This window comes from Eumetopias jubatus, unplaced genomic scaffold (assembly GCF_037043125.1).
Source record: "Eumetopias jubatus isolate StellerSeaLion01/CBP00866 unplaced genomic scaffold, mEumJub1_p1.0 scaffold_4, whole genome shotgun sequence".
In the NCBI taxonomy this organism is placed as follows: domain Eukaryota; kingdom Metazoa; phylum Chordata; class Mammalia; order Carnivora; family Otariidae; genus Eumetopias; species Eumetopias jubatus.
The window spans coordinates 141,249,781-141,264,505 of NW_028274810.1; the positions used below are offsets into that span (position 1 = coordinate 141,249,781).

At 34.1% G+C, this 14,725-nt stretch overlaps 1 protein-coding gene across 41 annotated transcripts in view; it reads right to left on the reverse strand.

The window, feature by feature from the left end:
- RIMS2 (regulating synaptic membrane exocytosis 2) overlaps positions 1–14,725 on the reverse strand; it is a 585,834-nt gene that overhangs the window by 311,307 nt on the left and 259,802 nt on the right. For 40 of the 41 annotated variants that reach the window (XM_028109995.2, XM_028109857.2, XM_028109910.2 and 37 more), the window contains one exon: positions 5,319–6,244. In XM_028109995.2, the coding sequence (XP_027965796.1) occupies positions 5,319–6,244 (926 nt within the window). Of the gene's footprint in view, positions 1–5,318; positions 6,245–6,537; positions 6,551–6,587; positions 6,617–14,725 lie in introns of all 41 variants that reach the window. The other variant, XM_028109939.2, reaches the window with a different exon arrangement.

Below are 14,725 nucleotides of genomic sequence, written 5' to 3' on the forward strand. Positions count from 1 at the left end.
TAGAGAAAAACCATTTTATAGATCAATTACCCTTATTCTGTGTGCTCTACTCTGATATTTTCTACTCTATCCTGTTCCAGACTCCCTCTTCTTCTTCCTTTTTTTTTTTTTTAATGCTGGCCATGACTCTCATTTGATTCTAAAAGTGAGGAGAGAAGGAAAATAAGTGGAGAGGCCAAGGATGGAGGGTGGAGATGGTTATGGGGGGCTTTGCCCCACAAGGGATATTTGACAATTTCTGGAGATATTTTAGGTTGTCATAACTGGGGGTTGGCATGCCACTAGCATCTAGTGGGTAGAGGCTAAAGATGCTGCTAAGCACCTTATAATGCACAAGACAGTCCTGCAAAACAATTATCCAGCCCCAAATGTCAATAGTACTGAAACTGAGAAATGTGCTCTAGACTATTTAATAAGGAAATCATAGATAAGACTGGAAGGTCAATATTTCTTTTTAAACCTTAGGAAAAAAATATATTTTAAACTTTGAGAGAGATGTCTAGCAATTAGATTCAGAGATACTATGACATCAGCAATCTAAGACATATCTCTTTCCATAATCTGAAGACAAAAAAAAGGAAAAATCAGTTTGCAATTTTCTAACCCAACACAAAATATGAGGAAGATACACTACAGCATTGTAAAGAGCAAACTATATCATGGTTAAGAGACAAGTGTTACAAAACATAGAAATCACATAAAATTAGTGGAGATAACCAATGCCTCTCCTTCTGAAGTCCTTATAGTATCTGTAATACAATTGGCTTATATTGCTAGTTATTTTAGACTCTCAATTTCTTAAGGGAAGAAACTGTGTCTTATTCATCTCTATATTTTCTACTAGGTCCAATCTAACATCTTGCAAATAATAGACACTAAAAAGCATTTGGCCAAAAAGGGAATAGATGTCTAATATTTAGTAACACACTGATTTACATCTCAAAATTGTATCTCCATGGTTAAAAAGTATATTCTTCTTAGCCTAAAAATACAAGCCTAGTTCAACATGTGGCAGATCATAGAAGAGCTGAAATCAACATAAATGACCATAATCCATGTAACCATGACTATACGTTCATTCCAAACTCTTGAAGGCTGTCTCGAAGAAGTCTTAGCTATTGTTGACTACCATAAAACATTAAATAAATAATCTAAAAATGTTTTTACTACCTACTGTTTGACAAATTACCAATGAACATCCTATTATATGTATAGATGAGGAAACAGACCAAGAGTGGTTAAATAGGTAGAAGAAGATCATGGAGTTAATGAATTTCACAGTCAGGACTTTGACTCTAAAACCCATGCTCTTTCCATAAAACCCTGTTACTGTTTCACAACAATGGCCTAATCACTCATAAATTGTAATTATCAGCATCATTCAATAAAACATGGTGAATGAAATGACATCTACTATAAATTTCAGTGAAATTCTGTATACTTAAAATTAGATCTATTCACAGAGACAAATGACAAATGACTAAGAAGAGCCAAAGCCACCAAAGCACCAATAAAGTATAAGTTAAAAAAAAAAAAGGCTAGCCAATAGGACAGCAAAGAAAATAAATTAAGTAAACTATACTTAAGTAAACTATATAAGCCTATAAGCTTGTTGTGGATTAGAGATTTCATTATTTTAAAAAAATCAGGAAAGATCCTGCTATGTAGTAGAAGCTATAATATGACATACAAGGGCCAGCAAAGACTCCTTCTGCAATAATAATGCTGCCTGGTGCTATCTGTCTATGCAATGCTGGTTAACACTTTACATTACTTGATCCAAATCTGCTTTGCACATTTTTGAACAGTTGTGCACAAACATGAAACGAGACAGAAATGTAAAGACAATGAGAAAGATGTCTCAGGTTTTAAACACCTTCTTTGGGGTCATTTAGCCTAGAGATAATAAAGCAAAGAGATAACTATCTTTTAAAAGTTGGTTGATCCTCATCAAAATGATATATCCACATATAAGCATACAGGGAAAAAATGCTGCTAATAAAACTTCTCTAATTACTAGAAGGAATTTTCAAACATTAGTTAACTACCAATGATGGTTATGGATCACAATGCTAGATATCTTAATGAGTAGCTTATTCCAAAATTAGACTGATACTGTTTCCACAAATAACCAAAAGTGCTTCTCTCTTGATGAAAAGCCAAGGTATGACAAAATTTAATCTTTGTCCCGGTCTCTCAACAGCTATAGCTTCATATCACTGGATATTACCACCAGGGTAACATCCAATAGGAAAAGTTTGTTTTACTTAAATTTCTTCCTCCAAAGCTGAAGTAAATTATGACCAGAAACCACACCCTGTGATGCAGATTATTAGGCAGATGAGAAGAACAACCATCTCTCAGCGTCTACTAGGAGTTCAAGACAGGGTGGATACAGACGTGAGGGACATTAAGTTTCTCTCCATATTTGATAAATGTTTTTTAAGTTCTGCTAACTAGCATTATGTAAGATTTTAATTCAACTCATGTATAGCTTTTTATTTATGTGAGATTTTTATGTGTTTTTTACATCTTTAAGTGGTAAAACTGAAGGCATTACTTTAGCAAAGAATAACAGAAGTATATAAGAGAATCTAAACTAATCCACTAAAGATAACCAAGCTATCTTTTTCTCACCTTTTAGTATTATTATATACTCAGGCAACTATGGAAAACAACCAAATTAAAAATTATTAATGATACCTAACAAAGTATTACAGTTTCTGGGAAATAAACTTTCTATATGTCCTATGATAAAATTAAGATCCACAGTTTCTCCTTCTAGATCTTTCTATTTTAATAAACACAATTTTCTTATTATTTATAATCTCAATGCAACTTCTATAAAATGAGGCTCTAACTTGGTTTTCTTTTTTCACTGTATATGCATCTTCCCCAAGCCCATTTGTTGAATAACTGATCTCTTCCCCTTTGGTTTGCGGCACTTTCTATGTTCTTATTATTTATTTGTTCTAATATGCATTTTGGTATAAGGATTATTTTCAGCAGAAGGCACCTGAGAAGAAGCAAATACAAGAAAACTGCATACCCTCCCATTTGCCTAAAAGCAGGACATAAATTGTAAAGGTGTCTCCCCTGCCCTCTATAAGGAAGGACAGAAGTTAATTGCTCTTTAGCAGGCAAGAGATGGCTCTGGAGAAGTCTACATAACAAACTTTACCAGCTAGCCCTTACCTTCCATTAGTTCCCTCATACACTCACCTTCCCATGATTTGCTACCCTAGAAACTCAAAGTCCTTTTTCTTTGTCTTGTCATCTCTCTAAAAATCTATTGTTCTTCTGTAAAGAGACTATATAAGCACAAATTCTAACCACCCCTTTAAGTTTCAGGTAGCTGAAAGCTCCCACATGTACGCATAATGAACATGATAATAAACTAAGTATTTTTCTTGTTAATCCGTCTTTTGTCAATCCCCTGCCCCAATGAGCCTAAAAGGCATAGAGGGGGGAAAAAAGAGCTAAGTTTTTTTCTCTGTACACCTTCCAGATTAATTTGTAGAACTAAAATATAGGCATCAATTGGGATTATAACTAGAATGGCCTTAACCCCAAGACATTGCTTAGAAAGAACATGCATCTTTATAATATTTAGCCATCCCAATCAGGAACATGAAATGAATATCTACTCACTCAATGACTATCTATCGTCCTTTATGTTACTCAGTAAGTTTTATAGCTTTCTTCATCTAGGCCCCCCTCATTTCTTATTAGTTATTTTTAAATCACATTTTCTGTTTTTAGCTCAGAATGGGAACTGCTTTTCATTCACTTTTCTAACTATTTTTGGGACAGCACAAAATGATTGCATATTAATTTCATATCTAGCTGCCTTCTTGAATTCCTTTATTGATCCCTGTTGATTCTTATGAAGAAGTCGATTATTCATCAAATGGTGTCAGAAAACTGTGTGTGGTGGGCAAGAGGTGGGTCGTACAGGAGATTCATGTTAGATGCTCACATATCTGGTAAATTTTGGCATATACCAAAATAAATTACAGAAAGATTAAAAAGTTAAAGGTTAAAAGCAAATAATAAAAACATGAGAAAATACACAGCTAAATAGTTAACTGACTTGGGGATGAATAAAGAGTTTCTATGGATAAAAAAATGGGAAAAAATCACTAAAGATGCAAAGACAGCTATATTAAATTCAATATTCCCAAGTGACCACAGAAAATTAGTAGATAAACATCAATATGGGAAATACACTTGAAACATGACAGTTAAATGGGTAAAAATCCTAACTGTATAAAAAGCTCTTATAAATCAGTAATAGAAAAACTAATTAATACCCAATAGGAACATGGGCAGAAGAAATAACAGGAATGAACAGGTAATTCATAGAAGATATCACACACCAATAAAATACAAAACAGTCAACTGCACAATCAAATTCAAATTAAAATGACAAAGAGACAGCATTTTTGTGGCCTATTCAACTGCAAAGATTTGGTGCTTTGAGACTGAAAACTTTAACTTCTGACAGGAGTATGGAGCGTTATAACCTTCCTGGAAAGCAAGTTGGTATTCTGAACCAAAAGCTTATAAGAATCAAAGCATGAATATATATTAAAATTCTTATATAAAGATAACCATTAGAATATTATTTGTGCTAGCAACTGGAAGCAACTGCAACACCCCCAAATAAAGGAATAGTTTGTGGTACATCCATATGATAATATGATAGACTATTAGTGCAGCCATTTTTAAAACGTATTTCTAAAGAACAACTAATGGCTTGGAAAAAAGTTAATGATATGATATCAATTGAAAAAATCAGAATACAAATTATGTATAGCATGATATCAATTTTATAAATACGTGAAATATACATGCATAGGAAAAAGGGAAGAAAATACAATAAAATGTTAACAACAGTTAGATTTGGGGGGAAAGATTATGGATAGTTTGTATTTCATTCTTTACACTGAAGAATTTTCAGATATTCTATAGTAAATACATTGCTATTTGTAAAAGGAAACACACACAGAATGTTATTTTACAACTATAGCTAATAGATATTTTTTAATACACCATGAAGTGATGCAAGAAAATTTTCAGAAACAAAACGAAAAAGTTTTTTTAAAAAAATCAGTAAACTTCTCTTCCACATGAACAACAGAAGATATTTACTTTTAAAAACTTGAAACTTTCTTCACATAACTGGCACCATTAAGAAACTTTTAAAATAAAGGTAGTAATCTCTAACTATTAAGGGTTTATCACAAATACAACCTAAAAAGAAAGCCTCCAGGGAATCAACTATAGGGAAAGTGTGATTAGAAGACAGTACTTACCTTTTTCACTTACACTCTCACTTTCAATCTCAACGTCATCACAACTTGTATATTCAGGTGTGGAAGCTAATTCCTCCTCTGAACTGCTCAATGAAACCTGGCGCATTTTACCTCCCTTCTTTGATTTATGAGGCTTTGGTGGTGGAGGTCTCACAGACTCTGACTGATCAGAACTGAGAGAATCATTCCTTAACATTGTTTCCATCTTTTCCCGTTTTGTTTTCCTCACAGCAGAGCTAGGATCTAAGTGGTGTTGTTTCCTCAGTGAGTCAGTACGTCTCATGTCTGGTCTATCAATGGGTATTGGACTCCTCCGGGGGGTGGGAGGACTATGGTTTGTGGTCCTTTGTGGATAAGAACTTGGTCCCTGAGCCTCTCGAGTTCTTTCCATTGAGTAAGATCGCTGATTTTCCATGGCAGCTCTACGTTCAGATATAGATCTCTGCCTTGATGGTCGGTCCATCCTCAGCATAGAAATCCTAGAATCTTCCAGCTCAGCATTTGCCAAAGAAACATCACTATGCCTTCTCTCATGCCTTGCTCTGGACACTTCCGCATGAATACGCATTTGTTCTTCATAGGGTTGTGGCTTTACTGGATAACGGGCCAAATTTGGGTCACTTCGATAGCGCGCCTGGTATTCTTCCTCTCTCCTTTGCCTTTCATACTCATCTCTGCTCTCCGCATCCTCATCATCTACAATGTATTCTTTGGAATGCCTATGACTTCTCCTGTTGGAGTCCCTGTAATTTACATGGTCAGATTCTTCATAAAACTGAGGTTCACGCTGAGACCTCCTATCAGCATAATCTGATGGAGATCTAGGCATGGTGTTATCTGAAGTAGCATACTGTGGATATTCTTCTTGTTCTTCTCTTTGGTCGTATCTTCTATTCTGATCTCTAGATACTGATGGACTTCGCGTCCTAAGTAAGCAAAGGAAAAGAATGGTGAGAAGAGCAACATCTAAACAATTCAACATTTTATTAATTCACTGGTGGGTTGATGAATTAAATTCAAATAGTTCTTTTGCTTTTTAAAAAAATTCTTTTTAAAGTCATGCTTAACAAAAGTTTTACTAATATTCATTTTATTCAGTTCAAATAGGAAATTTAAAAGGTATTTTTGATATGGTTCTTTAATGCCTGGCACACTACATATGGAATATACCTATGCCCTGAAATAAGATAGCAACATACTCTGATGCTGCAAAATGGACTTTTCTATAATTTCTTTGCTTGGCTCAATACACTTCAACAATCTCCCAACTGCTATTCAGAAGCTTTGAAAAACTCCACCTGACATTCTCTCTATTCCTGACACCTTGATATAAAGTCACTTGAAAACATAATGAAGCCAAACTAATTTGGTTCAAGAGTTGAATACTTTCTGACTAAAATTAAATGCTGGCTCTTAAAAATCATTTTTCATAGGGGCCCCTGGGTGGCTCAGTTGGTTAAGCATCCAACGCTTGGTTTCGGCTCAGGTTATGACCTTGGGGTTGTGAGATCGAGCCCCATGTCCCGCTCTGTGCTAGGTGCAGAGTCTACTTGTCCCTCTCCGTCTGCTCTTCTCCCCACTCTCTCTCTCAAATAAATAAGTGAATAAAATCTTTTTTAAAAAATCATTTTTCATTCATCAGCTACCTAGATCACTCCTATTATTGGTTCATCTAAATCAATATATCTCCAACCCTTCTTTATTGCTCTAACTTGAGATAAGCAATTTAAATAAATAACAACAATAATGACTTATTCATCACACACACACATGAAGTCTTTGTAGAAGTCAGAAGGAACTGCTATTTTTATACTATCTTCATTGAGATTAAGGACAGCTCAATGGCACTTGTCTTAGTCTTCACATCTGACCCCACATACTTCCTTATAGCCTCAGATGAAGAGACCGTATATTAAGTTCTCAACCTGCCCCTCTAACACTGGTACAACACAGTGGACCTTGTTATCATAATAATACTCTTTGTCAACAAAATATTCACACTGACCTCTTCTCTGGTATGAACCCAGATAGCGTCAACCACTAGCCATGAAAAGCAGTGGGACCAGACTCCTGAAGATGAGAGAAGTTCAGAATATCTGTTACAGGGATTTTTGCCAGGCCATATGAACAGGATATAATAAAAAGTGAGGTCAGTTGAAGTTCAAGATGACCGACATTAGATAGTTCAGTTGTGAATTTCTTAGATGTTATTTGGGCGGGGGGGGGGGGGAGGCTAAAAGCAAAAGCAGAGAAAGGCTACATGTGGAATGACCCAACCCGGCAACAGCATCATTCTCCTCTAAAGTCTCCCATGTCACCGAATCTCCCCTATATCTGAGATACAGCCTGCCAACGTGCCGATCAAGATTTGTTAATAAAAACAGAAGTCACTCTAGGTTTTCCAGGCAGTAAGGGTTTTAATACAGTTATCAAGAGCTATGCAACTGCACCAGCCATGAAGGCCAGAGAAGTTAATGATCTTGTTCTTAGCCTGCAGAGCCAAAGACAAGGGTTCTCAAAATGTTCTTTAGGAAGCTGCTGTGAAGCTCAAGAGTCGTTGGGAATTTGCCACCAGTTATCTCAGCTGCCGAGAGCAGTAGCGTGGTCCATGAAGAAGAGCTTGCCAGGAGCCACTGAGACTTTCACATCCTATGTGCCCGCCAACAACTGCAGCTCGACAGTAACGCCTTCGGTAAGTCCCCCACCTTCCAGTGTCACACAGGTGCACAGCCTGGGGAGACTACCCTGAGCCAGAAAATGAAGGAACTAGTCTGTTTTATGATTAGGCAAGTGGATGTGATTTCTTTTTTTACATTTATGTCTTATGTCTGCATATAATACATTTAGGACTTGAAAACAACTCTTTTCAGTTACAACTGTTACATAAAACCATAGACTCCTATATTTTAAAATATACAATCAAAACAGAGCACTCAAAATAAATTTTAGAGTATTGACCTACATAGTATCCTATATGTGTATCTGTTAGGCATAAATCATTTTACTTTTTTGTCATTTTTCATATATATGACTAAAGGAAAAAATACTTCAGCACGGTGGCAATGTAAAAAGAAGAACAGAATCAAGGGCTCTGGGTTTCTTAGTCCTACTTTTGTTATTACCCAGTTATTTGAACCTATACAGCCAGTTAATCTTTGAGAGTCTATATTTTAAAGTGAGAAACATAGATTATACACATTGACTCATATATTATTTTAACACATACGTATTAGGCAAGAACTAAACACTGCATACTATAATATAGATTAGAATAAGGAAATGTGGGGCACCTGGGTGGCTCAGTCGATTAAGTTATGATCCACCATAACTTCATCAAGTTAGTGTGCCTAAATGAAAGCTTTAAGGAGAGTAAAAAATAATACTTCTGGCAAGATATAATTAACTGGTGCCAATTTTCAACAAATCACATCTCATTAACTGGCTATTTACATATACTTACTATATTAAAAAATGAGATAAATGAGAGTTTCTCTAGAAAACTCTAAAAAATAATTACATCAGTTTTTTTAAAAAAGATTTTATTTTATTTATTTACTTATTTGAGAGAGAGAGAGAGATTGTGTACGAGCAGGAGGGGAAAGGCAGAAGAAGAGGGAGAAGCAGGCTCCCCGCTGAGCAGGGAGTCCGACGTGGGGCTCAATCCCAGGACCCTGGGGTCAAGACCTGACCTGAGGCAGACACTTAACCAACTGAGCCACCCAGGTGCTCTACATCAGTTCTTCTAAACTGACCATCTAACCTCCATTAGATGCAGACTTTATGTTAGGAATTCAAATACATTTCGGTATGTTATTTTTTTCCAATCTAAGTTAATAAGTATATTTGTCTCCAAAAATATAGGTTACTCATTAACCAAATTTAATATCTAGAAATTGATTCTGTTCCAAGAGTAAGATTCTAGTGTTTCTCAGATTTATATGGTACATAAGAAAGCAATTTTTTAAACTTCATTTATTTTTAAAACTTTTTTTTTCTGTGCCTTTTTCTTTTCTGTGCCTTTTATTCCTGTGATTTATTCTTCTGTAACTAGAAGCCTGTATCTCCCACTCTCCTTCACCCATCTTGACCATGCCCTCATTGTTTAAGGAAGTTCTAATTTCTCTAAAAGCCAGTCTGGATTGAATAGGAAATTTTAAAATTGTATGTATGCATATAAATTTTGAAAGCAGTATTACCTCATTACTATAGACCAGCAAGATCAGGTCAACAGAGCTCACTTTTGTGCCTTTGTATTTCTCCAACATATACTACCCCATCCTATCTACAATTACCTAATTGGTGTTCTGTACTGTCCACTAGACTTTAAATTTTGAACCTTAAAGGACTGTGTCAATTATACCTTTGTAGTTCCAGTATTAATTCATTCACTCAACAAATATTTATTTAGGGCTTAATATGTGCCAGCTGATTCTGGTTGCTGGAAATTCAATCAAGAAAAGACACATAAGGTCCCTGCCTTCAATAAGCTTTCTTTCTAGTAGAGGAGACAAACAATAAGCAAATAAATTAAGCAGTAAATAAAGTAATTCCATACAGTGATAAGTACTATAAAGGAAGATTGAAACAGGGTAAATTTACAAAAAGTCTCTGAGGGAAGCTACTTTCAATAAGAAAGGTCTTCCTGAAAAGGTACATTTGAACTAAGACCTGAGTAATGTAATTACACTGAGTGTAGCCCATTTATATAAAATATACAACTTCTTGGAAATGTGTTGGGTATTGTCATTAGGTTGCTATTTCTTTCTTTCTTTTACTTAAAGCTGTTTTATAAAATATAAAATCTACTGAATTCTTAACTGTTGTTTTACTAAATCAAGGATTTTCCAAGGTAGTTCATCTCTAGAACCTACCTAAAAGCAGCTCACCAAGCCTTTTTCATGTACCCCTCCTTTTCAAAAGATTTCATGCTCTCAAATTGAGTAAATTCCAATTCCCCATTATCCTTGATTTCAGATGGGAGTCAAAAGAAAACAATCAGATTAAATCAGAATAAATGGATATTGGCTTTATAATATTATAAAAAATACTGATATGCTTTAAGATTTCTAATGCAAATTAATCTCCAAAATGTGGGACTTATGGCCATGCAAGAAAGTAAAAAAAATTCAGAAAATGTTAAGGGAGAAATTGGATAGTTTGAAGGCATTCAACCTAACGACGGCCTTCCTCCTCACTGTACCTATTCCCTAGGTAATTGTATCCATTTCTATCCAGGAATGTCTACAATACTCTAAGAACTTAAGGTTCATGAGGAGAAGCATTCTGGATCTATGTAAGCTGCACTTAGTAGGTGCTTGAAAAACATCTGTTGAATTAAAGAACTGATTAATTCTCCCTTAGATTATCTCTACTTTTCATCTGTTCTTTTCTTCTAGAATCAAACCCACTGATGTGCTAAAATAGTCGTTCTTCTCTTTTCCCTAGTGTTCCCTTGGCAGTAATAGCACCCACCGTGGGTAAAAGGAACTGCTTTTAGTAGTGGTGTACATTATATGTTAATTTGACTTTTGTTGTTGGGCTTCAAAATCCAACAATTGCTTATAAAATGATTTCTTTAGCAAAATATATTTAGAATGTCAATCACTTTACAACTAAACATTTAGAACAAAACCTCTTTGTAAATTAAGGATTTCTAGTAATCTATTTAATATCACACTTGTTATTATGGGACAGAGGTAGGGGGTAAGAAAAGAAACACTTCATTTCCTGAGGAATTAATGTAAATTTTTGAAAGTAGGATATAAATAAAGTGACTATAGTGAGCCTTTACAATATAGGAAATATATTTTATTTGATTGATAAAAAAAGAATATTTATCATAGAATTCAGTTCCAAAAGAAAGTCTATTATTAATTAGGCTTAGCAAGTCATCTAAGGACTTTTTAAAAATCATACCTTAGAAAATTGAATTCAATATTAAATCCAGCAATCACCTTGTTCTAGAGATTATGAAATTTGCCTGAAGCCTGTGAATCATACTGTAGATGCTGATTTTTACTGGATTTAAGTAAAAATAGAACAATGCTCATGATTTCTGAAGTTGGGATAACTATTGTCATTGTTACTTAACACGGAATAAAGTTTTTAAAAATACATTTTAAGGTAGTACATTAAAGCTATGCTAGGAGCAAGGCAAGATTTTAGTCTATGACTACTCTTACCAAACAATGAAGAGTCTGCTATCAATTACTCCAAAATATTAAAATATTCTGTCAAATAATTTTGCCAACGAGATCATGACTATTTCATATATACTCTCCTTTAAATTAAAACTGCTGTGTTTATAGACACTATACTTTTTTTCAGGACCTGGAGAAAACCCATGAAAATTCAAGTACTATATCTCTAATCTCTACCTTTGCTACTGCCCTCTATAAGCAAGCCTTAGCATTTATTATTATCAGGTGGAAAACATTTAATTGGTAAAGAATTGAATGATAAATTGTACAATTCTCTAAGCAATCATAAAGCATTTAACAGTATTTCACCCACAAGTTTTAATTCAGAAGAATGGAGCAATTCATCCAAGATGTTATATTTCTCTTAATCCTTCAAAGACACTGAGAAATTAAGAGGCAGAATCCAAAATTATGCCTTTCTTTAGAATACAATGTATTTGTGACATTATACAGTTCCTTACTTTTTACTCCTATGCATCAGTCAATCCCTATTTCTGATATAACGATATCAGCATATATTTGCATTCACTTTATATTCACCTAATATCTGTTTACTTTACCTCTTTTTATTGAAATCTAGGTTGTTACAATTATTTTCTCTTTCCCCATATTAAAGGGGTCTTAACCAGAACCAGTTTATAGAAAATCACATACGGACTCTGAGAAACAAACAGTGTTCTAGAGGGGAGGGGGTTGGGGGGATGGGTTAGCCTGGTGATGGGTATTAAAGAGGGCACGTACTGAATGGAGCACTGGGTGTTATACGCAAACAGTGAATCATGGGACACTACATCAAAACCTAATGATGTAATGTATGGTGATTAACATAACATAATAAAAAAAAGAAAATACAAAAAAAGAAATATTGTAAGTGTATCTTAATCAGTAGCATTTCTGTTCATTGCTTATAATTTTTTTGTTATATGGACTATTCAATCTATTTCTAAATATTCTAGCTGTATATTCACACCTAACCCTCCATTATAAATGGTATTCTGATTAGGCATAATAGTTTGAGCAAGAAACTCTACCAATTAGTCTCTTTAAAGCTCCATGTCTAAAAATCAGACTGACTGATAGAAAGACTCCAAATAAAAAGATTCTTTCCCAATCAAAGTCATTTTCAACAGTTTCCCAAAGGTAGATGCAACTTACGTGCTGTATAACAATTCACTGTGTTTTTACCATAGTTTCCATTTTAATATTGACAACTTTTACCATGCTATGTGATTTGTGTTATTATACCACCTACAATACTGACTATATATACTACAAAATAATCATCAAGTCTCTGAAAATATAATCTAGTACAAAACATTTGAAAACATTTATAAGAACAATGAAAGCTTACATGGAAACTCTTAAGCTTTAATATTTGTGTACTTTTAACTCTTAATACCTATACAATTTTAAGAATCATGAAATTGAAAGTAAAGAATTTGAAGATTACTAATTTCTGCAAATTCAAATTTTATGCTATTCGATTAAGCACTACCTATAAGAAAAGCCCTTACTCATAATCTTTATTAGTAGAGATCATTAAATAAATGATTGTCATTTATAAATAATAGAAATGATATTTGAAGAATCAGTAATCTGAAAAGAACCTCCATCTTTTTAAAAGCTTTATAAAGCATGGTTATTGCTAAATAAATTCAAATGATACTTCATTAATTCAATGAAACAATTCTTACCATAAAGATTAAACATAACATTGTAATCAAATTCTGAAATTTGAAGCAATTAAGACACATTAAATCCAGGATTTAACAGAAATATAGGATCTTATAAGTATGAAATGTACAGATCCCAGCCTAGAATTCCTACAAAAAGCTTCTAATAAGTCAAACCATTTATATTCACCAAAAACACACCAAAAAAGACAAACTTTTTTTACATATCACAATATCTAACACATTTTTATAGTTTTACCTTTTGCTCAACCAATGCACATCTGTCGAGCATGAAGCATCATGTTGACAAAAATACATCAACACTGTGCCAGGCAGTGCTTTCATTTAATCCTTCTAGCTCTAGCAAAATCATAGGATCCATCCTTAATCAGATGATTTGAAAGTCTCTACTTGCTTACAATCATTTTATTTCAAAACCGAATTATTAAAAATTTACACATAAAACTACACTCATTCATGGATGGAGTCGTAAAATCCTGTAGGGATGGGCCTGTTAAGAAAAAGGTTATTCTTTAATGCTGTTACTACATGGCTGGATATAGCTCCAGGTCAAGTAAGAATGTACCCTGTAAGGAGGATTACTGTACTTAGCTGATTAGTGCCTCACAATACTGAATACCAAAAGCATCCTACATCCATGGCATTTCCGGGCACCCTACTTAAAACAAACAGGTTGAGAAATTTGTAAACCACATTCTCCTACATGAATTACAGTATTACTAAAATAACAGAATTCCCTTGTGTTTGCTATTGGTGCTGCTATCACTATAAAGTGTATAGTGACAATAAACGTTGTTGATGGTTTAGCAGATCTATTCTATAAATTTTTTTCAATTTTCAGTAAGTGTCTTAATCTTCCCTAAAAAGAGAATGCTTCCCCAGAGGCATAATAGGGCAGGAAATACCAGTTTCTGTGGAAACTTTAAAAAATAATGTGTTCCATGAACTAAGAAATTCATTAGACATTGAGTTTAAATCAAGTTTTGTTCACTTCATCACTTGGCTTCTCAATGCCTCTATTCAGTCACTCAAAAAAATAAAAAATAGTAAAGACAATAACACCACAGACTCCTTTCTCCCAGAAACCAATCACCTAGATGTTAATAACTTCTGAGAATTACATTTAAGTGATTCCAAATAAATTTATAAAGAACTGAGGAAAGGCCAGTGTTTGAAGACTGGGGAAAAATACAAAAGTACCGTGCTGTTTTTTGGTCTCCTGAATTTCAAGTTTAAATAAAGGTCTACTATTTGTGCAGTATTCATCTATCCAATTCTCTCCTAGAATTAAGTATAAATCTTGGAGAGATTGTAGAGGAGCAGCGGGAACAGATAAAGTGGTTAAACACTGAGATTCCTAATAAAGACTTATAGTTTATTGAAACAAATGTGATAAAAATTCAGGAGCACTCATTTTCATAGGAATGCTAATCAATAACAAAATTCAACCATTTAGACCCCATAGTTAATATCAAACTGAAAAAAAAAAAAAGATTTGCCAGAATACTTTGAT